Source organism: Pelmatolapia mariae, linkage group LG7 (assembly GCF_036321145.2).
Source record: "Pelmatolapia mariae isolate MD_Pm_ZW linkage group LG7, Pm_UMD_F_2, whole genome shotgun sequence".
Lineage (NCBI taxonomy): Eukaryota > Metazoa > Chordata > Actinopteri > Cichliformes > Cichlidae > Pelmatolapia > Pelmatolapia mariae.
The window spans coordinates 215,503-236,434 of NC_086233.1; the positions used below are offsets into that span (position 1 = coordinate 215,503).

The 20,932-nt window shown below is 42.6% G+C and overlaps 1 protein-coding gene across 4 annotated transcripts in view; it reads right to left on the bottom strand.

Moving 5' to 3' along the window:
- Positions 1 to 20,932, bottom strand: part of LOC134630282 (sodium channel protein type 4 subunit alpha B-like) — a 36,713-nt gene that overhangs the window by 11,529 nt on the left and 4,252 nt on the right. For 2 of the 4 annotated variants that reach the window (XM_063477438.1, XM_063477440.2), the window contains exons 8-21: positions 19,802 to 19,901; positions 19,394 to 19,623; positions 18,685 to 18,756; positions 18,498 to 18,599; positions 18,083 to 18,430; positions 17,828 to 17,993; positions 16,888 to 17,060; positions 16,228 to 16,291; positions 15,255 to 15,409; positions 13,409 to 13,582; positions 9,964 to 10,065; positions 8,536 to 8,820; positions 8,316 to 8,369; positions 7,764 to 7,901 (exon numbers count right to left, since the gene is read on the bottom strand). In XM_063477438.1, the coding sequence (XP_063333508.1) occupies positions 7,764 to 7,901; positions 8,316 to 8,369; positions 8,536 to 8,820; positions 9,964 to 10,065; positions 13,409 to 13,582; positions 15,255 to 15,409; positions 16,228 to 16,291; positions 16,888 to 17,060; positions 17,828 to 17,993; positions 18,083 to 18,430; positions 18,498 to 18,599; positions 18,685 to 18,756; positions 19,394 to 19,623; positions 19,802 to 19,901 (2,163 nt within the window). The remainder of the gene's footprint in view (positions 1 to 7,763; positions 7,902 to 8,315; positions 8,370 to 8,535; positions 8,821 to 9,963; positions 10,066 to 13,408; positions 13,583 to 15,254; positions 15,410 to 16,227; positions 16,292 to 16,887; positions 17,061 to 17,827; positions 17,994 to 18,082; positions 18,431 to 18,497; positions 18,600 to 18,684; positions 18,757 to 19,393; positions 19,624 to 19,801; positions 19,902 to 20,932) is intronic. The other 2 variants (XM_065471435.1, XM_065471436.1) reach the window with 2 other exon arrangements.

Consider the following 20,932-nt stretch of genomic DNA (forward strand, 5'->3'; position numbering starts at 1 on the left):
TACATTTGTACCTACTCAAATTGGCTTAACGTGACTTAGGGCATCTAGTTTTCCATTGAAATTGAGTATCACCTACTGTGCCTGGGGTCACTATAGCAATGCAGCCGAGCATCCAGTGATATAAATGCCACAGCAAGCATGGACGTCAAGGTGACAAAATGCCTGCTGCTCAGTCTATACTTTAGTGTTCAATTCAGGGATCACGCTGTTTATTTTGGTAGCCATTTCAAACATTTCAGAGTTTCAAAAATGATGGCTTGGATTTTCATGAAGGAGGCGCACTCATAACTTATCGAGTGACACCATTGACCAGCCACCTGGTGGCATTCAGTCTGTCTATGTCAAATTTTCTGATCACTTTGGATCACTTGGAACCTTGGTGCAGTAGTTACTGAAAAACTACATGGTACTATAACCTACTGGAAAAACAGGGGTAGGTACTAATGGAAAAAAGGCAATTGTGATGGCTGCCACATCAAAGCCCTCTAAAAGCACTAAAAAAATATCAGCAGGTGTGCAGAAATAAAAAATGGCTTTTGGTTTCTAAATTTTAACAGTGATTGATGTTTAATGTGATTCTAGCCTCTTTAGTTAGATTCAGTTTAAATTTTGTCCCTCGAGGATAAATGGGCCCTAGTGATAGTTTGTTGCTGCTACAGGTGATTGTTTTACTCCTTTAGCAATGGCTTAAAAAAAGATTAAAGAAATCACACGGACTATTTTTCTCTTAATCATTGGGCCTTAAATTCTCTATACATGACCGTGAATATTTTAAAGACATTAGCTTGAAACTTATCTTTCTCATACAGTTTCTTTAATGTTTCAAAAGCCTCTTCAAAAATGCACTGTATTTCTATCTGTTACACACGAAGACTGAGACCAGCCAGATTCAGAAGACTGTGAGCTGCCTAAAGCCGCAACCAAACTGCATTCCAAACAATGATCTGGACCTGAAACATCCAGAGCCTGAAAGGGTAAATATAATCCAGTGTACCACTTAATGAACTAATAATTTAATCTATCATCATTCTTTATGGATGCTGTGTGTGTGTGTGTGTGTTTGGCAGTCACCTGGGTGTGATGTGATTTACATGGACCGTGGCTTGTAGGTCCTTTTCATTGTTTCAAAGTGCAAGTCTGGATAACATCTGAGTGTGTGTGTGTTAACCACCCAAATGTGACTTAGGAGGACCACACTGTTATTGGGGGACTCCGTCAAAGTTTGCTTCATGGTGACATCACTCTGGTTTTAGGAGGGGTCTTCTCTTATTTTTTGACAGTTTGACCTACAGCACGCAGAACTGACTGCATGTGCTTTGTTTCTATGTTGAAATGGTTTGAAACTCAGGCTTGAACATTAAGATAAGAAGTTGTATAGTACTATCTAACTTGTTTTAGGCACTTTTTACTGCTGTAGTGCATGGGTTCTCTCTGGCTGTGTACTCTGGCTTCTTCCCACAGTCCAAAGATGTAGCTTATGGGGTTAGGTTAACTGGTGATTCAAAACTGCCCTTTGGTGTGAATGCAAATGCTTGTCGTTCCATGTTAGACTGGTGATCTGTCCAGGTTGTACTGCCCTATGGTAGCTGGTAAAGGCCCCAAACCTGCTACCCCACAATCCTGATAAGGATAAGTGGAAGAGGATGGATGATTGCAAAGGAATCTGTTGTTAATTGGAGTGAGAGGCTGTAGCAGGGTATCACATTGACAGACTCTACCACACTCTATGGGCAATTTAGAATTACCAGTCCAGCAAACCCCACTAACTGCATGTCTTTTGGCGGAAGCTGTAGTTGCCAGATACAACTCGGGTGAGAGGCATTGTACACCCATCATATTTGGAATAGGTTCCAGCCGCAAGGATAAGCAAATAAGGAAGGATTGTTTTTTTTATTTTATTTTATTTTTTTTTTACTCTGACCCACTCCACACAGATAAGAATGCATGTGCCATTTTTAAGAAGCTGCAGTGTTTTAACTCAATTTGCTATTCTCGATAACAACAAAGTGAAAGAATCAGTTCCCCTAATCCCAGTAAAATGGTTGCAGTAGAAAAAAGTGAAGAGGTCGATTGCGTTCAAATTTTATACTGGGATGAAGTGTATTAGTTGATATCTGCAACTGAAGTGAAAACACCTCACCTTTCCAACTGTCCAAAACAAATAAATGTTGCAATATTTTGCTAACAGTGTCACAATCATCGTCTGGTGTGCACAACAATATCATCTTTGGACAAGTGCATTCAGTGTGTGGGACCGGTTTCCTCCCTCAAGTGGCTTGGCTATAAGTGCAAAGGTGAGACATTTAGTGAATAGGTACAGTATATAGTAACAAGCATTAATAGAGTTCAACAAGTTAAGACTAGCTGAAATGAACACTGCTCCCTTTTTAATCAGTGGTTGGTCACGTCTAATTAAAGAAATGTAGTATTACCTTTTTGGTGCAGGACCTTGTAAAAATGGTATATTTGGGATTGTCCTCAATTCCCCATTCCATAACATAAACTGCTCAAAATAATAAAGGGAACACTTAAACAATGTGATGTAACTCCAAGTCAGTCACACTTCTGTGAAATCAAACTGTTTACTTAGGAAGTAACACTGACAACCAGTTTCACATGCTGTTTTGCAAATAGAGTAGACAACAAGTGGAAATTATAGTCAATTCACCATAATAAAGGACTGGTTCTGCAGGTGGTGACCACAGACCACTTCTCAGCACCTATGCTTTCTGGCTGATGTTATGGTCACTTTTGAATGCTGACGGTGATTTCATTTTAGTGGTAGCATGAGACAGAGTCTACAACCCACACAAGTGGCTCAGGTAGTGCAGCTCATCTAGCGTAGCACATCAATGTGAGCTGTGGCAAGAAGGTTTGCTGTGCCTGTTAGTGTAGTGTCCAGAGCATGGAGGTGCTACCTGGATGTGGAGTAGGCCATAGGAGGGCAACAACCCAGCAGCAGGACCGCTACCTCCACCTTTGTGCAAGGAGGAACAAGAGGAGCCCTGCAAAATGACCTCAAACAGGCCACAAATGTGCATCTGTCTGCTCAAATGGTCAGAAACTGACGTCATGAGGGTGGCTTGAGGGTCCAGCGTCTCCACAGGTGGGGATTGAGCTTGCAGCCCAACACCATGCAGGACATTTGGCATTTGCCAGAAAACACAAAGTTTGGCAACTTCGGCACTGGCACCCTATGCTCCTCACAGCTGAAAGGAGGTTCAAACTGAGCACATGTGACAGTCTGGAGATGCCGTGGGGAACGTTCTGCTGCCTGCAACATCCTCCAGCATGATCATATTGGCAGTGGGTCAGTAATGGTGTGGGGTGGCACTTCTGTGCCTGCCAGAGAGCCTGACTGTCATTTGGTAACAAGATGAGATCCTCGGACCCTTTGTGAGACCACATGCTGGTGCGTTTGGCCCTGGGGTCCACCTAATGCGAGGCGACACTGGACCTCATGTGGCTGGAGTATGTCAGCAGTTCCTCCATGACAAAGGCATTGATGCTATGGACTGGCCCGCCTGTTCCCCAGACCTGAATCCAATTGAGCACATCTGGGACATCATGTCTCACTCCATCCACCACAAACTGTCCAGGGGTTGGCGGATGCTTTAGTCCGGGTCTTGGAGGAGATCCTTCAGGAGACCGTCCGCCACCTCATCCCGAGCATGCCCAGGCATTGTAGGGAAGTCATACAGGCATCTGGAGGCCACACACATTCAACTACACACTTTCATGCCATTCAACTACCTAAAGAACAAAGTATTTAATAAGAATAATTCATTCATTCACATCTGGGATGTCCTTTTGGGGGGGGGGGTAGCAATGTATGTGTAGTCATTAAAATATCCTTAAGTGTGAACACTTTGTTTTTTTTTTTTCAGCATTTGACATTACTGCAATGCTTTGACAAAAAACTACTTCACTTAAATAGAACTGCAAAGCTAAATTAAGTCTATCAAAATGTGTTTCAGTTTGTTTAGGGGTCTGGCACAAATCCTGCCTTGCAAAATTGGCAAATCAGAATTGTCACCAGTCAACACAGGTGTGTATCCCATTCATATTTGGCTTGACTTTTTTTCAGTTTATTTTTTACCTGTCTAAAGTATTGATCAATTAAAATAACTTTTATTCTTACATTCCAGAAAGAAGAAATTTCTGAATATTCAGGGGAGGGTGGATTGCCACATTCAGTTCTGGATCAAACATCAAGCGATGATGATGGCAACCACAGCATATCAGAAGAAGAATGTGTGCCAGATTCAGAGTCATATGATGAAGATTCAGATGAAGACATCTCATTATTGCCAAGCACATCAAAAGGTCTGCTATGCCAAGATGACATCTGCAAAGCGCATGAACAATCAGATTCAACGAATTTAATCCACAACTTGACAAAGGACAAGCCAGAAAATAAAAGTGAGCTTTGCGAAACTGAATCAGAAAAAATGACTTTAAGTAAAAGAAATTACTGCTATTTTTGTGGCAAACCACAAGCTAAAATTTCCCGCCACCTGAAAACGCACAAAACAGCTCCTGATGTTGTGCATGCATTTTCCCTGCCTAGAGACTCAAACAAGCGTAATTGCCTGTTAGAGAAATTGAGAAATAAGGGAAATTTTAAGCATAATGCTGCAGTTTTGCATGGTGGAGTGGGACCACTGAAAGTGAAGAGAAGACCCAAGAAGACCAGTAGAGGGAAAGTTTGCTCATTGCTTTTATTGTCAAGGGATGTATGTTCGCAAGGATCTTTGGAAACATGTCCGCAGATGTCCTAACAAACCAAAAGATGACATGGATAAAGAACCTGGAAGAACCAAAGTACTCGGCCTGGCTTTAACTCTGGAGTCTCAGTGTTATCCGCAGGTGTCAAGTGGAGTGTGGAAGGTTCTTGCTGTTATGAAACAAGGTGAGATTGCCTCAGCTGTGCGAAATGACTTTACTGTTATTCAGTTTGTCCAGTCCCTCTACAATAAATACAAGACCTTACAAAGTATGATTATATACGACAGAAGCTTCGTGAAGCGGGACGTTTGTTGTTGTGTCTGCATACAGAATTCTCAGTGCATAACATGGAAGAAGCTATTAAGCCTGCTAACTTCCAGAGAGTTGTGCAAGCAGTAAAGAAAGTTTCAGGTTTTGATGAAGAGACACTGTCATACAAAACTCCAAGCCTCGCACTGAAACTGGGATATACACTGCATAAAATGTCTGACATTATCCATTGTCGTGCCCTCATGACAGAGAATGAAGCCCTAATCAAGTCCACTGATGTGTTCAAGAAGTTGTATGTCTCCAAATGGTCCTAGATGGTGTCTCACCGTGTTCACCGCGAATTCTACAGATTACCAGTTCCCTCAACACAGCTGGCCAAGATTTCCAAACTGCTTTTAACACTGGAAAAAGGACATCTTTCCCAGATCCAGGGGAAATCACTGGATGAGATCGAAATTGAAGGTTTGTATTGAAAGGAGCAAATATTAGGGCAGTAGTTGAATATTATGCTTTATCAACAGAATTAAAACCTAAAAGCACAGACCATTCTGTTAAATGTCCATGATTTAAGGTTCTTGAAGTCTATTGTTTCATCACTTTGCAACATTTGGCAAACTGCAGAGTGGTGGCCTTAAATAGTAAAACTATGTACTGTGGAAAAAGTATAATTTCCAGTATTTGTTCTGTATTTTGTCATATCTCGTTGTTAATGTGAGGTTTTTGGGGGGTTTGTGTTTGTTTTTTGTTTTTTTTCCCACAATTTCTCAGATGAAATTGCATTAAGTGATGCTGAAACAAAGGACAGTGAGAGTGAATCAGATGATGATGACACAGCACTCACAATGTCGGCGTGTGGCACCTGTGAGCCTGTACATGCAGTAGCTGATTCCACAAACACAGCGCAGCTCCAAGACACTGTAGATTGTGGTAAGTTACCACTAGCTTGGTTTCTGTGGATAAAATGTTTGTTACAAATATTAAAACTTAATCAAATTGTGTAATCAGCACACAGTCTCACAATGCCTGCAGCAAGTGAGACTGCTGCTCCCTCTGAAGGTAAGGGGTGCAGTTGGTTCTCTAAGCTTATGGACACGTTCTTTGTAATTTCGTTGCAATTCTGTCTCTGTACACCACCACAATGGATTTTAAAATCAAATAATATCCATATGTGTTAAAGTAGACTTCCTGCTTTAATTCTAGGGATTTGACGGAATCATCACATCACAGCCATTATGCGTAGTCTATTATTCTCAGAAGCTCAAGGGTAATTGTATAGCTGACAAACAATTTAATGACTGGGTGAGGCCTGTCTACAGACTACTTCATGTGACATACTATGGTGCTTGCATGATGCATTCTCATTATCCAGGTAAGTAAGTAAAAAGGTTGATTCTGTTCATCTGAACGTAGTTTTTTCAGTGGGAGAAATGTTTCGTCACTTAGATGTTTGTGCTTTAAGGTTCTTGAAGTCTATTGTTTCATCACTTTGCAACATATGGCAAACTGCAGAGTGGTGGCAAAAAGTCACTTGGATGAGTGACAAAATGTTTCTCCCACTGAAAACGCTACGTCCAGATTAACAGAATCAACGTTTTGGGATTTACTTACCTGGATGATTGAACATGCATCAAGAGACTTTTATTCAACTTTTTATTCAGTCTTTTATTCACAGTGGAACACTAAATGTTGTCTCATTTTAGAAATTTGATAAATTTGCTGCTCAATCCCACAATTCCCGAAGAGCTCCCAAAAACATGTGGTCCAAGGCTGAGGTTGCTGCAGTGATGAGGCATTTTAAAGACCACATAAACGAAGGGAAACTGGCCACCAAAAATGAATGCAATCATTGCAAATTGGTAGAAGATCCGGTGTTGGCAGGAAGAACAGTTCAAAACATAAGAGATTTTGTAAGAAACAGAGGATTAAATGCAAAAAGGCAGACAAAAATGAACTAAAATAACTGTTTAGCCAGATGTGGTTTTACATCTTGGTCAGATTGCCGAATTGTTGTTAAAACTGACTTATTGTGCAGCAGGCTGCCTCACTGATGTTCTGTTTAAAGAAAAAAAAAAAGTTCTTGTTAATTACAGAAGTAGTTTGTATTTCATAATTTTTAAATTTAATTTATTTAGTTTTTTTTTTTGACAGGTTCTTATTTTAATATATATTTTTTGACAGGTTATATTTAAAATAAAAAATTATAAATGCATATTTTCTCCCCTTAATATTTACCTTTAAACTATTAAAATTCATTTTAAATGTTTTTAATTTTTCTATTTTCTATATTTTTATATTTCTGTGGGAAGCGTGGGCATTTTTGTCCATAGATTTCTTTTTTATTTATGGTTAAAATTAATGTTCAGATCCAAGAACACTAATAAAATGATGTTCCAGTAATCCAGTGTCCTGTCAGATGTGTATTCATGGTAATGATGAGCTATTTAAAAATGACATCATTGTCCCTTTAAAGACCCAATATTGTTTTTTTTGGACCTCATAAAACACATCATTGTCAAGTGGACAATGTCTCCAGAAAACACAATAGAGTCTGGTTGGTGTGTATCAGTGTATCTAGACTTCTGTAGGGAGTGTATGAGGTCTGAAGTGACCCAAATTTTTTTCAGATTTTTTCGAACACTTTAACCTCGCTCCCTTGGCTCTAAGTCCTCTGGAAACGGTAGTCCTCTTAAACCACGGATTGACGTAGTATAGTCCCGCCATACCACATAGACCCGTGTGTGTGTGTGTGTGTGTGTGAGACCTATCTTGTGTCTCTGCTGGTGGATCGTATCAATGATGACTCTAATGAAGAGGTTCAACGTAAAGAAGCAGCCGATGATAATGAAACAGATGAAGTACATGTATATGTACACACTGATCTCGTAGTGCGGCTGGTCTTCCACCTACACACACACACACACACACACACACACACACACACACACATGTCTGGTTTGCTATCCTCGTGGGGACATCCCATTGACATAATGCTTTCCCTAGCCCCTTACCCTAACCCTAACCATTAAAAATGAATGCCTAACCCTAACCCTTACCCTAAACCTAACCATAACCTAATTGTAACCCTGACAGTAAAACCGCATTTTGAGTGTGAAAATTGCTTTCAACCCCGAGGGGACCTGGATTTTGGTCCCCACGGTGCAGAAAGTCCCCACCAGGATAGTAAAAGTCAGATTTTGGTCCCCACCAGGATAGTACGAACCCGTACACACACACACACACACACACACACACACACAGTAGTAATATACCAGTAATAACAGCAACAGTAATAGTACTGATCCAGCGTGTATACTGACTTGTCTGGAGTCCACAGCTGCATACATGATGTCCATCCAGCCTGAAGATGTCCCCTGACCCACAATCAACACAGAACTTCTTTAGAAAAACAATGAATTCAAGCTGTATTACTAAATGATGCTGATTTTAGTTAGGCTTGGTTATGTTTTTTCCACACAGTATTTTTGATGGTTTTATGCGTTCTAACTAACGAGTTAGACTTTGAGTGTTCACACTGACCACGATCAGCAGCGACAGGAAACCCATCCCCACATTGTCAAAATTAAACGTCCGCATCTTCCAGTTGACCTCAGAGAAATTCAGATCCATCAGTGTAAAGCATTCAGTCTTGTTGTTCACCACGTAAAAGGAGAAAAGCTCCTCTGACGTCTCGTTGTAACAGTAAGAAAACTTTCCTGCAAACAGATTCACTCCTATCACGCTGAAGAAAAGCCAGATGACCAGAATCACCAGCAGCACGCTGAACATGGAGGGCAGCGTCATGGCAAGCACCTTCAGCACCACCTGCACACAGACAGAGACAAAAAGGTCTCTGCTGTGAATCAGCTCACATCCAGTTAATAAGCTGCCTACACGTTGGCTCTCCATCCAGTAGGACTTTAGTTCTGCCAGGAAAGTTCACTATTAGCTACTGAAAGACCTGAAAACCTATAAACAAAAGCTAAGCAAATAATATTCAATGTAAACCAGGGGCAGGCAACTCCAGGCCTCGTGTGCCGGTGTCCTGCAGGTTTATAATGTGTCCTTGATCCAACACAGCCGATTCAAATGGCTAAATGACCTCCTCAACATGTCTTGAAGTTCTCCAGAGGCCTGGGAATGAACTAATGATTTGATTCAGGTGTGACACAGGGTGATATCTAAAACCTGCAGGACACCAGCACTTGAGGCCTGGAGTTGCCCACCCCTGATGTAAACAATCATACAGCTTGGGGTATAAATTGTGTGACATGCAACTCGTTTTATACTAGGGTTACAAGGCATTCATAAGTCCTGGTAAGACCAGTCGCCTCTCACACCGCCGTCATTAGGACAGCTACACCCTGGTAAACCCAGTCTTGTGACTGGCTGAGCAAACAGAGCACAGCCGTCGGTCTGTGGAGCAACCTCCTTAAGTATGGAAAAACTTTCCTGTGAACGTCAAAGGACAGTGTGTTCTTTTTGTGCGATCATACACATTTGGGAGGCTGAATAACGGGTTGGCGATTAAAACTCACAAATGCAGACCTGCACGCATTACTGAGACAAAAGTGATAAAGTCCTTCTGCTTACACCAGCGATTAAAATACCTGGGCCACGTCTGCAGGATGGACAACCGAGACATAAGAAAACAAAGACTGTTTGATGAACGCTCCCCGAGTTGGGTGAGATTGAAGAAACTGCTGGGGATAGATGCCCTGCAAATAAGGAGAATGATGATGGATAGGACAAACTTTCAGTGTCTATGGGAAATAACAGACACACCCTAAGGAGTCAAATCTCCAAAAAAGGGAACACAATGATGAGTGAACACCAGAAAATCACACAAACCCTACAAATCATTTAACAAATAAAGAATTTTATAAATATTTGATCTTTTTTCTGTAGCAGAAGAGTACACCTACATCCTGCTCGGCAATGTCTGTATCGTCATGAGTGCTGCCTCACCCTCATGCCCTTGAAGCGAGACGGGACCCTCAGAGTCCTCAGAGCTCTCAGAGGCCGGCTGGTGTATCCAAGCATGTTGCCCATCAGGGAGAACAGAGTCACCTAGAAGACAGCATACCAGTGACAATGTGATCCACCTGTCTGTAATAGTCGGCTACAAACCATATGCCTTCGAGATGGCAGTTGTTAAACATTACTTAAAACCAATCCCTTGACCCAGCTGTCTTAGCTAATTATAGGCCAATCCCTAGCCTTCATGTTATCGCAAAGATTCTTGAAAGAGTAGTTGTCAAACAGCTAACAGATCATCTGCAGAGGAATGGCTTATTGGAAGAGTTTCAGTCAGGTTTCAACTGTAGAAAATCAGGTCTTTACTATGTCTTTGGTATCATGAATCTGTAATGATCTTTTAATAGTTTCTGATGCAGGGGACTGTTCTGTAATCATTCTGTTTGGTGTTAGTGCAGCCTGTCATACCATAACATTCTGCCTTATAGGCTTGAGGTTTAGGCATTGCCTCCAACCATTGCCTCTGTTGGAGTGATTCTGATCAAAGTTGTCATTGTTGTGTTTAAAACTGTAAACCCTTGTCTTGAACGGCATGTTCAGATATTTTTCCTCCCCTACATCTAGCATGGTGGGGGATGCTATTAGCTATAGTGTTTAACTGCAGGCACACTTGCATGTAAGATTCTGGTTTCCTTATTTAGTAATGGCTGTGGCTGTGGCTCAGGTGGTAGAGCAGATCAGCTACTGATCGGAAGGTTGGTGGTTCGATCCTAGGCTTCCCCAGTCTGCATGTCAAGTGTCCTTGGGCAAGATACTAACCCCAAATTGCCCTCCGATGCATTCATCGGAGTGTGAATGTGTGTGAATGTAGTTATAGTTTGCACTTGTGTTTAGAAGTGCTTGCATGAGTGGGTGTGAATGGGTGAATGAGGCATGTTGTATGCAGCGCTTTGAGTACTCCGGGAGAGTAGAAAAGCGCTATATAAGAATCAGTCCATTTACCATAATGAATGTTTACTTCCTGCCATTTATGGGCTCACCTGTGCTTGTATATGGTGGACCGTTGAAGGAGTTGAGCCATACATGGGGTGTAATATTGGATTCTTCTCTGGCTTCGACTTGCATGAAAAAGCTTCATCATATTGCTGTTCATTTCATTTAAGTAACATTTCTAAGTTATTTTTAGACTATTGTAATAACCTGTTTACCAACTTGGACAAATCATCTCTTTCACGCCTCCCAGCTGTAAAAATGCTGCAGCAAGACTATGAACACGTTCTAGAAAGTAAGCTCACATTCCTCCTGTTTTATATTCTTTACATTGGCTCCCTGCAGATTTTAGCATTCATTTCAAAATTCTTCTTTTAACATACGAAGCACTAAAAGGCCAGGCACCGGATTATTTATCTCAGCTTCTTACCAAAATACACTGCTGTTGGCTGTCTTCATTCACAGACTCTGGATTTTGTGGTTGTTCCCTGTAAATGACTAAAGACGAGGGGGCACAGAGGCTTTCAGTCTGTGGCACCAAGGCTGTGGAACAGTCTACCACCACAACTACACTTAGTGGACTCTGTGGAGTCTTTTAAAAAGCAGTTAAAATCTTTGTTTAAACAGGCTTCAGAATTTTTATTGAATGATTATATGTTTATTTATTTGTTTTAAAACTACCTGTTCATTTTATTTTGTTTTATCAAATCTTTTTATTGACTATTTTAGCACTTAATGTTCAGATTTATTTTACCCTTTTGTGTACAGCGACTCTGTGAAAAGTGCTTAATAAATAAATAAACTTTGCTTACTACTCATGGAGTTCACAGCACAGAAACAGCTTTAGTGAAGGTTACAAATGATCTTCTTATGGCCTCTGACAGTGGACTCATCTCTGTGCTTGTCCTGCTAGACCTTAGTGCAGCGTTCGATACTGTCGACCATAATATCCTATTAGAGCGATTAGAGCACGCTGTAGGTATTACAGGTGCTGCGCTGCAGTGGTTTGTATCATATCTATCTAATAGACTCCAATTTGTGCATGTAAATGGAGAGTCCTCTTCACACACTGAGGTTAATTATGGTGTTCCACAGGGTTCAGTGCTAGGACCAATTCTGTTTACATTATACATGCTTCCCTTAGGCAGTATCATTAGAAGACATAGCATACATTTTCACTGCTATGCTGATGACACGCAGCTCTATCTGTCCATGAAGCCAGATAACACACACCAATTAGTTAAACTGCAGGAATGTCTTAAAGACATAAAGACCTGGATGGCCGCTAACTTTCTGCTTCTTAATTCAGATCAAACTGAGGTTATTGTACTCGGCCCTGAAAATCTTAGAAATATGGTATCTAACCAGATTCTTACCCTGGATGGCATTACCTTGGCCACCAGTAACACTGTGAGGAACCTTGGAGTCATTTTTGACCAGGACATGTCCTTCAACGCACATATTAAACAAATATGTAAGACTGCTTTCTTCCATTTGCGCAACATCTCTAAAGTTAGAAATATCCTGTCTCTTACTGACGCTGAAAAACTAGTTCATGCATTTATTACTTCCAGGCTGGACTACTGTAATTCATTATTATCAGGAAGTCCTAAAAACTCCCTGAAAAGCCTTCAGTTAATCCAAAATGCTGCAGCAAGAGTCCTGACAGGGACTAGAAAGAGAGAGCAGATTTCTCCTGTATTGGCTTCCCTTCATTGGCTTCCTGTTAAATCCAGAATTCAAAATCCTGCTCCTCACATACAAGGTCTTAAATAATCAGACCCCGCCTCAGATGGCCCCGCCCCTCCCTGAGCCTGGTTCTGCTTGAGGTTTCTTCCTGTTAAAAGGGAGTTTTTCCTTCCCACTGTTGCCAAAGCGCTTGCTCATAGGGGGTCATATGATTGTTGGGTTTTCTCTGTTTTCTTAACATTACTGTAGGGTCTTGACCTTACAGTGTAAAGCAGCTTGAGGCAACTGTTGTTGTGATTTGGTGCTATATAAATAACATTAAATTGAATTCGATTAAATTGAACTGACCTCATTGTACAGGAGAGCAGTGAAGCAGCAGCAGGTTCATCTTACCCAGCCTGACTGTGTGCTTTTAGTTTATCTGTTCAAACTGAAACAACCCCATTTCTTTACTACAACGTCAAATACTGACATCCTGTCAAAGCCGCCCACATGTCAGACATGAACAGCCTGTCCTTTAGCTTCAGTGCCATCACCAATGCTGAGGTGGGTCTATGATCCCCAGCTTCACACATGGTCAAATGCACCACATCATTTTTCATTCATTCCAAGATTTTGTCAGGATGCTCTTACTGATGCAACCCTCCCCATTTACCCAGGCTTGGGACCAGCACTAGGAGAACACTGGCTTGTGATCCCTCCGTGACTGGCTTTGTAAAATACTACCAATAACCGGTGCTGCCGATTGTGCTCTTACATCTAGGATGAGGAAGTCGAGCCAGCACCAGAAGCTTGTGAAGTATTTCTTGAATCCAAAAGCGATCCACTTCAGTAGCATCTCCACCAGAAACACGAAGGTGAACACCAGGTCTGCCATCTTCAAAACTCTCTGCAACACTGGACGATGCTCCAGGTAGATGTCCTCAAAAACCTGTTCACAAACACACGCCTGTTTACTGACAACAAGCAGCATATGAGACGATCTGAGGACAACCACTGTCATTCTAGCAGTGTGACCTTCTCGTTTAACAGACGACCTGCTGTCCTGTTTGTTCTTCATCAGCTCTCTATGCTATTTTTCTCTCTGCTCTTTGCCCCCACCCTCCGACACATCCAGGAGACGGCTGCTCCTCCCTGATTCTGCTTCAGATGGAGGTCTCTTCCTGTTAAAAAAGGGATTCTTCCTTCCCACTGTCACCAAGGGCTGCTCTTGTCATCTGATTGTTGTGATCCTCTCTCTAATATTGTAGACTGTGATCATTTGCAACTCTGGCACTTTAGTGAGGGGATGTTTTGTGTGCTTCCTGTGTTGTGTCTTTTAGAGCAGCACCTCTGCAATAATAAGACATAACTTTTCTACCCGTAAACAGGAAACCACCCCAACAGATGTCTCTTTAAACCACGGATCCAAAACCCCAAAAGGTTGATTCAGTTCATCTGAATGTTTTCAGTGGGAGAAACGTTTCATCATCATCAGGTGACTTCTTCAGTCTCAGCTGACTGCAGGTTTCCAACCTTATAAACAGTACATTGCACAAGCAGATGGCACAACACAGAAGAGCTACCTCGTCAGGCCAGGACTCTGCAGTCTATTTACACCTACAGGCCAGTGGACACTCTTTCAATGATGAGGATGTACACATCCTGGACAGGGAGGAACGCTGGTTTGAGCGCGGAGTCAAGGAGGCCATTTATGTGAAAAGGGAAAGACCATCTCTGAATGGAGGAGGGGGCCTAAGGGTACATCTGTCACCATCTTACAATGCTGTGATTGCAGCCATTCCCCAACTCTCTGTGAATGGGACTCATGGTTATTGATCAATCGTCTTTGATCAATGGTCATAAGAATTTGCATATTAACGATCAAGGAACTGACCTCCCAGCCCATTGTTCATTCAGTGCTGCTAGTTTCAGTCAGTGTGCAAATGTATTGGAGATTATGTATCTGAACTTCAGGAGCGGGACCACGCCTCCAAACACGCTCCATCCGGTTGTCATCTATATAGGTTCCTCCCAGTTCTGCAAGCTGTTCATTCTCGTTTATGTGCCCCACCCTCCCTCCCTCCTTGTTCTCAGTTCTTTAACTTCTTCACTCCTATTTAGTACATGGGGATCTGCCAGGCCCGGGAGCCGTCGCCAGTCCCCTTCGAGGCCTTCCCCAAACCGCAGCTCAGTTCATGTCCAAGCATTCACCTTTACCTACTAAAACGCTGTCAAACCTAAAATGAGGACGTGGGCCCAGCTAGTGTAGTGTTTATAAGGTTGGAGACCTGCAGTCAGCTGAGACTGAAGAAGTCCCCTGATGATGAAAGTTTCTTCTGAAAACGCTACGACCAGGTGTACAGATTCAACCTTTGGGATTTACTTAGCTGGATGATTGAGCATGCATCAAGACACTGATCCAAAAGTGATTTCAAAAACCAAATCAACGGTCTGTGGGTTCATGCAGGTCGCTATCAGTGCCACATGTTTAGCTCAGTGGTTTCAGTGTGGAGTTAAGCCAGGAAGATAAAACATGTTCATCTCCGAGTGAGTTCGGGGTTTGAATGTGACATGAATTCATGATGTATATTGTCAAATATGTATTGACAATGTCTGTTTACCAGAGCTGCACAGCTCAGCAGGATGATGAAGATGATGAAGCCCTCAAAGAATTTGTGTTGCACGATGCAGAGGCAGGCTCTCCTGAAGTTAGACCAGACCCTGCCGGTACCCTGGGATGTGTCTATTTCCAGGAACGGACAGCAGATGTAACACCCTGAAACACATCAGAGGCGTTGCTGACTGATTGGCTTCTGTTCTCTTGATGTAACGGAAACTCTGTTACAGCTGCAGTGCAGGAACTTTGATATCATCTCTGTATGTCACAGTTTGTTGAACTTTTAAATTGGGTCTACATCATCCATCAACCTGAGGCACTGAAAACTAAATCATGCACAGAAGAACCAAACGCTGCAGTTCCTCTAGCAGAGGCTCCAGCAGTGAGTCAGTCCCCATAGACTCCTATGTTAAAACTTTACAGCACAAATAGACATGTTTACAGTCTGAGACAAAATCCATATCCATACTTTCCCCCTTTCATGACAACTGTAAGAAAGTGAGAGGTTTGTATTGACCCTTAAAGTTGGCATTATTAGGGGCGTGGCCTCTTTGACTAACAGGTGGATGGTGACACAGGCGGGTGTAGCTGCTAGCTGTCTGCCAACTGGAGTCACTGAACTGGACCTCTGGACCGTGTTTGTGCTGTTGGCACCTTTTGGATCATTTTTATTACAATCATCTGACCAATAATATGGCTGCTGTGAGGTTAACTGGACCAACAGACATTCAAGAAGTCTGAGGTCCAGTTTCAGGGGCTGAAATTTGAGGATTTTATTTGGATGTTACTGAACACTAATTAGCAGGTATCCGAGTCTGTGTGATCCAAATATGTTGAAACATGAACACGTTTACCAAAGCTCAGCATTTATGTAATTACTCTCACTGCCAGAAGAGGGAGACAAAAGTTTGTCACTGCAGGTTTAAACTATTTTACATATAATCATTTGATATAACAGTGTGTGTGTGTGCTCATACTGTTGCAGCAGCAGTCCTCAGGTTCTGGATGAGTTTCATCTTTAAGTTTCTGCATGACGTCGCACTGCAGACACAGAAGTTCACAAACTTTAATGTCCTAGCTAGTTACTTTAAAATACTGTCACCGGACTAAGTGTTCACACTCTGAAACCTCACGTGGTTTATGTCTCGGGTCTTTACTGTGTCTGTGAATTCAGGATGGCTGATTTCAGTCCTGTTAACGTCTGATGATCACCTGCAGCTTCTTTAAACTGTTGCAGTGATTTTAACATTAGCAGCTGCTGATGAATTTGAAACTAAAACCTGAACTTTACACGGGCCAGTCGTCTGGTTTAAACCTGTGTGCTGTGGATGTGTGTGTGAAAGCAGTCTGATGGCTCATCGCTGTGTTGCACTCAGTTCATCATAAAGGCACCTGCAGTTATGCTGAAGCTCTGATGATCTCCAGGCTGAGTATTTTACTGCTGCAGTCGCATCGAGTGTGGAGAGATGTTCTTCATGCACAGTGATCACAGTGAGGAAAACAGTCATGTGTAATAATAAATACACAAACATGTTTATCTGCTGTTCGTACTCGAGGCTGAAGCTGCGTCACACATCAGTATTTACTTTTAACATGAAATTCTGCTCTAGGATCAAAAACAGTAGAATCTGCTTTACATGCTGCGTCTCCTTTTCTTGTGCATTTTCAGGCGTCCTAAACTCGATCTCAGCCACAGCGACGGGGGCCTCCCAGGCGGCCATGTTCATGTGGTTATCATCGAGGGTCAGCTGGTCTGAGCTCACAGAGCTTAAGGCCAGATACTCCTCCTTGTTGTCTTTCTTAGTGTCACCTGCAAATGAGGAAAACATGAAAATATTTTAAAATTAAAAGCTCTAAATCTAACACCTAAAAAGACACAGAAATCCAAATACGATCCACAGAAAACAATAAACCACTGATCTGAAATATGAAGGCAACACTGCCTCAAACCTGCAATCTGTCTAATGTCCAGCAGGTGGCGACTCCTCTGGTTGTAAAAGAAACCTGAACATTTGCAAGTATATGAGAAAATGAGCCTCGTGCTCACCTCATCTCTCAGCTCACTAATGAATTTATGGTCTCAGTCACTAGTTTGAAGTCTTGTTGAGGAGAAGGAAGCGCGGGAGGATTTAAGTCGGGACTACAATCCACTTTATATTTTACTACCAATGAGTAGTGAGCAGAGTCCCTCACTGTCGCAGTCAGATCCAGTTTGTAAACATCCAGTTTCAGGCTTCAGGACAGGACTTCACAAACTAAGTCTTAGTCTTAAGTGTATATTTATTTTCCTACTCCTTTTATGTCTATTTATTAGGGTTTTTGCACTGATGTAACTGGAGCCTCGTCGTCTCGTCTCTATATGATGCACGGGATATAGCGAGATGACAATAAAGTTTAGTTTGACTTTGACTAATGTGTTACCTCACCGTGGTTGTGCCAGTGTTATATATACGTTCCATGTTAATAATGCAGACCCCAAAAACAACCATAAAGTACTGGCACAAAACAAGCTGCTTGGATTATTGTGACCTGGATAACTGAGAACCTACAAAGACAAAATATACAAACAAAAACCACCTTTGTGATCTTGGTCAGCGTAGTTCTTCCCCCACAAAGTCCAGATACTCTTGGGGATCCAGGTTCTGGTCTGTTTCATGGTACTCTGCAGGGTGTTTGTTGTTTTGTCTTCTGAATCCACCAGCTGATCATTGATGAACAATAAATTCAGGAAGAGATGTAGGATCTGCAAACAGACCAGGAACTCATTCAGAAACTCCTGATGGACTAAGGTGGACTGGGTCATTCTAGGTTGGTGAGTGTAAAGAGACTCACCAGCAGCTCTCCAACAATCAGGACAATCATGAAGAAGGTCACACACACGCCATCATTCGAGACCTCCATGCAGTCCCATAAAGACTCTAAACACTGTCCACACAAGACCCTGAAGACAAGGATGAAGGTGTGGAAAAAGTCTTCCATGTGCCAACGAGGAAGCTGGCAGTCATAAGAAATGCGACAGACATTAGCTTTGTAGTCCGACTGGAACAGCTGCACGCCCGCCACAGAGAACATGAAGACCGTGATGAAGAGAACCAGAGTCAGGTTCCCCACTGAGGCCCAGACGATCTTCAAAAACATGTGGAGCATCGGCCACCAACGGGCCAGCCTAAACACTCGGAGCTGGACAGACAGAAAGATACGTGAGGACACATGATGATGGTGACGGTAATGGTGATGTTATACTAACCGGAAGAAAACTGTGCATCAAAGATAGACCCTCAACGTCAGCCAGTCCCAGCTGCACCAGAGAAATGATGACGAGGATAAAGTCGAAGATATGCCAGCGCACCTGTAACCACGACAACAAACAATCCCAAATGTTTCTTTGAAAATGGCAGATCGCTGAACTGTTGAGAAGAAACTACAAATTTGACCTGGAAGTATCCATGCAGGCCCAGTGCGACAAGTTTGATGATCATCTCAGCAGCAAAGATCCCATGGAAGACCTGCACAGTTCAAAGGGGTCAGAGGTCACGGGGTAGAAGCATGTTTTGCATCCAATTCATCCAACCATCGGCAGACAGGCAGACGAAAAACCTCGAACACACCGAGCCCCGTGCAGAAGTAGAAGTTCCAACAAAACAATAATTTTCTGTGAAATGTCACACATGATCACTCTGACCAGGCATCACTGTTACTGCAAAAAGACTCACGGTGTTTGAATCAACCTCAGCAAAGCTCCCTCTGAATCCCAGCTTATCTTTACTTTTCTCGAGACTTGCCAGAGGTTTATACTTTACCCCCGTTACATTTTTACTCCACTGCTGCTTTCCCTCTCAGTTATGCAGGTCGTTTACAGGTTTGTACCGTTGGTTCGTTACCATTTGTGATGTAGTCGCTCTGAGTGGACATTTTAAACCACTCTTGCTAGGTGGCTGAAGAACCCGCTAAAAGCATTCATCACTAAATTGGTCATGGAGGCACATCGAAGCAGAACATATGGTCCCTCCAACTGATCAAGTCTAACACCAAACTAAGGGAGCAGAATGGAAAAGTCCTGATTTTAGGCTGCAGTGAACAAGCTGCCATTAAATTAACCAAGTAGGAGATAACAGGATCTGCAGACACCTCTTCAACACTCACCAGATGAGCGATGACCAGGGTCTCTGAGAACTCCTCCATCATAGGGTAATGTTCCATGGCTGTGAAGATGGTGCTAACAATGATGCAGATGATGATGACCAGGTCAAAGAAAGGGTTCGTGATAAAGGTGTGAAACTGCTGTTTGAGCCATCGCCAGCAGCCACAACAGTCCCCCTTCAGGAAGGCGTCAGTGCAGGTGCAGCACAAAGGCCGGTGGTGCTCCTGTGCCTCTGCAACACAAAGCTACTCTGTGAGGCCACAAACTGTGTCAGCATTAAGTTGTCTGCAGAGCCTCGGCTCTTGGTGTTTCTGTACCTGTGAGTGCTCTCAGTGACAGAGCGTGTTGTCCTGTCATGTCCCAATGAAAGAAGGTGGAGGTTAAAGAGGTGGAGGTAAATATCTGTTTACCTTCAACGTGTTCTTGCTTGGTAGCTTGTATACCGGCAGCTGATTTCTTCTTCTGCAGTGAGTCCTGTTGCTCTGGAGTCTCTGCGCTGCTGGAAGCCTGCTGTCCATAACAAAACACCCAAACTCAGTTATGCTAAGACTAAATGACGATTTCAGCAGAGCCATCCCACAGTACTCTGAACAGTTTCCAAACAGGGTTATTTTGTCTCAGAAAGGTCATGGCTGACACAATCAGTTGAGAAGAAGCTGGTGAAAGGTTTTTGGAACAGCTGGATTTTAAATGCACACTGGCATCAGCTGCCGACAGGTCTGCAGGATCGGTCACATGCTAGACACAGAAGGAAGGATATTTTGATGAAGAATAGGACGTGTTTGATATATGAACAGAACTAAAGCCCGATAATAGACCTACTCGTGTTATTCCAGTACATTTTGTACAGCTGTGGCATGTTTTAGCAACACTGGCAACACCTGGGCCTAGTGTGCCAGTGCTCTACGAAAGCTGCCAGAGCTCAGCTGTTGGTGTGGCTCTCCTCCTAGAGATACCTTCTTTGGGTATCTTTGGGTTTTGGTTTGGTGTCTTGCGCTAAACAACATTGTACATCCTACTTCTTCACTTATGCACCAACTCAAACCACTGACTGTACTGACTACACACCCCATGGTTAGCTTATATTGTTTCTTTCTTTCAAAGTAAAACATTTTTAATTGGCATTGGTATGTCTCCCTTTTGTCGTGGCCATGGAGCCTGACAACCTGCTCACTGAGGTAGAAGAAGAAAGGGCTGTAAGTTAGGTAGACGTAAAAAAGTTGCACCTGTAACATGTGACACAAGGTTCAGTAAATAAGAAACGACTTTATTCCCGTGTGTGGACCATTGATTCCTGCTTTTGTGTTTTTGAAGGTGCAGCACCCAGTCCAGGGGAGGATGTGGTATTGTGTTAGCAAACACCTGAATGCTCCACAGCAAACTGACAAATTCTGCTGTTAAAGAGGTGCACACACTTACTGATGACCAACCAATGAACTGAATCTGATTAGATTTGATTAGTATTTGGCTGCTCATTGTCCTCCTAATTCCTGTGGAAGCAGTGAGAGTGGACTTGTTGTTCTAATGACTACAGAGATTCC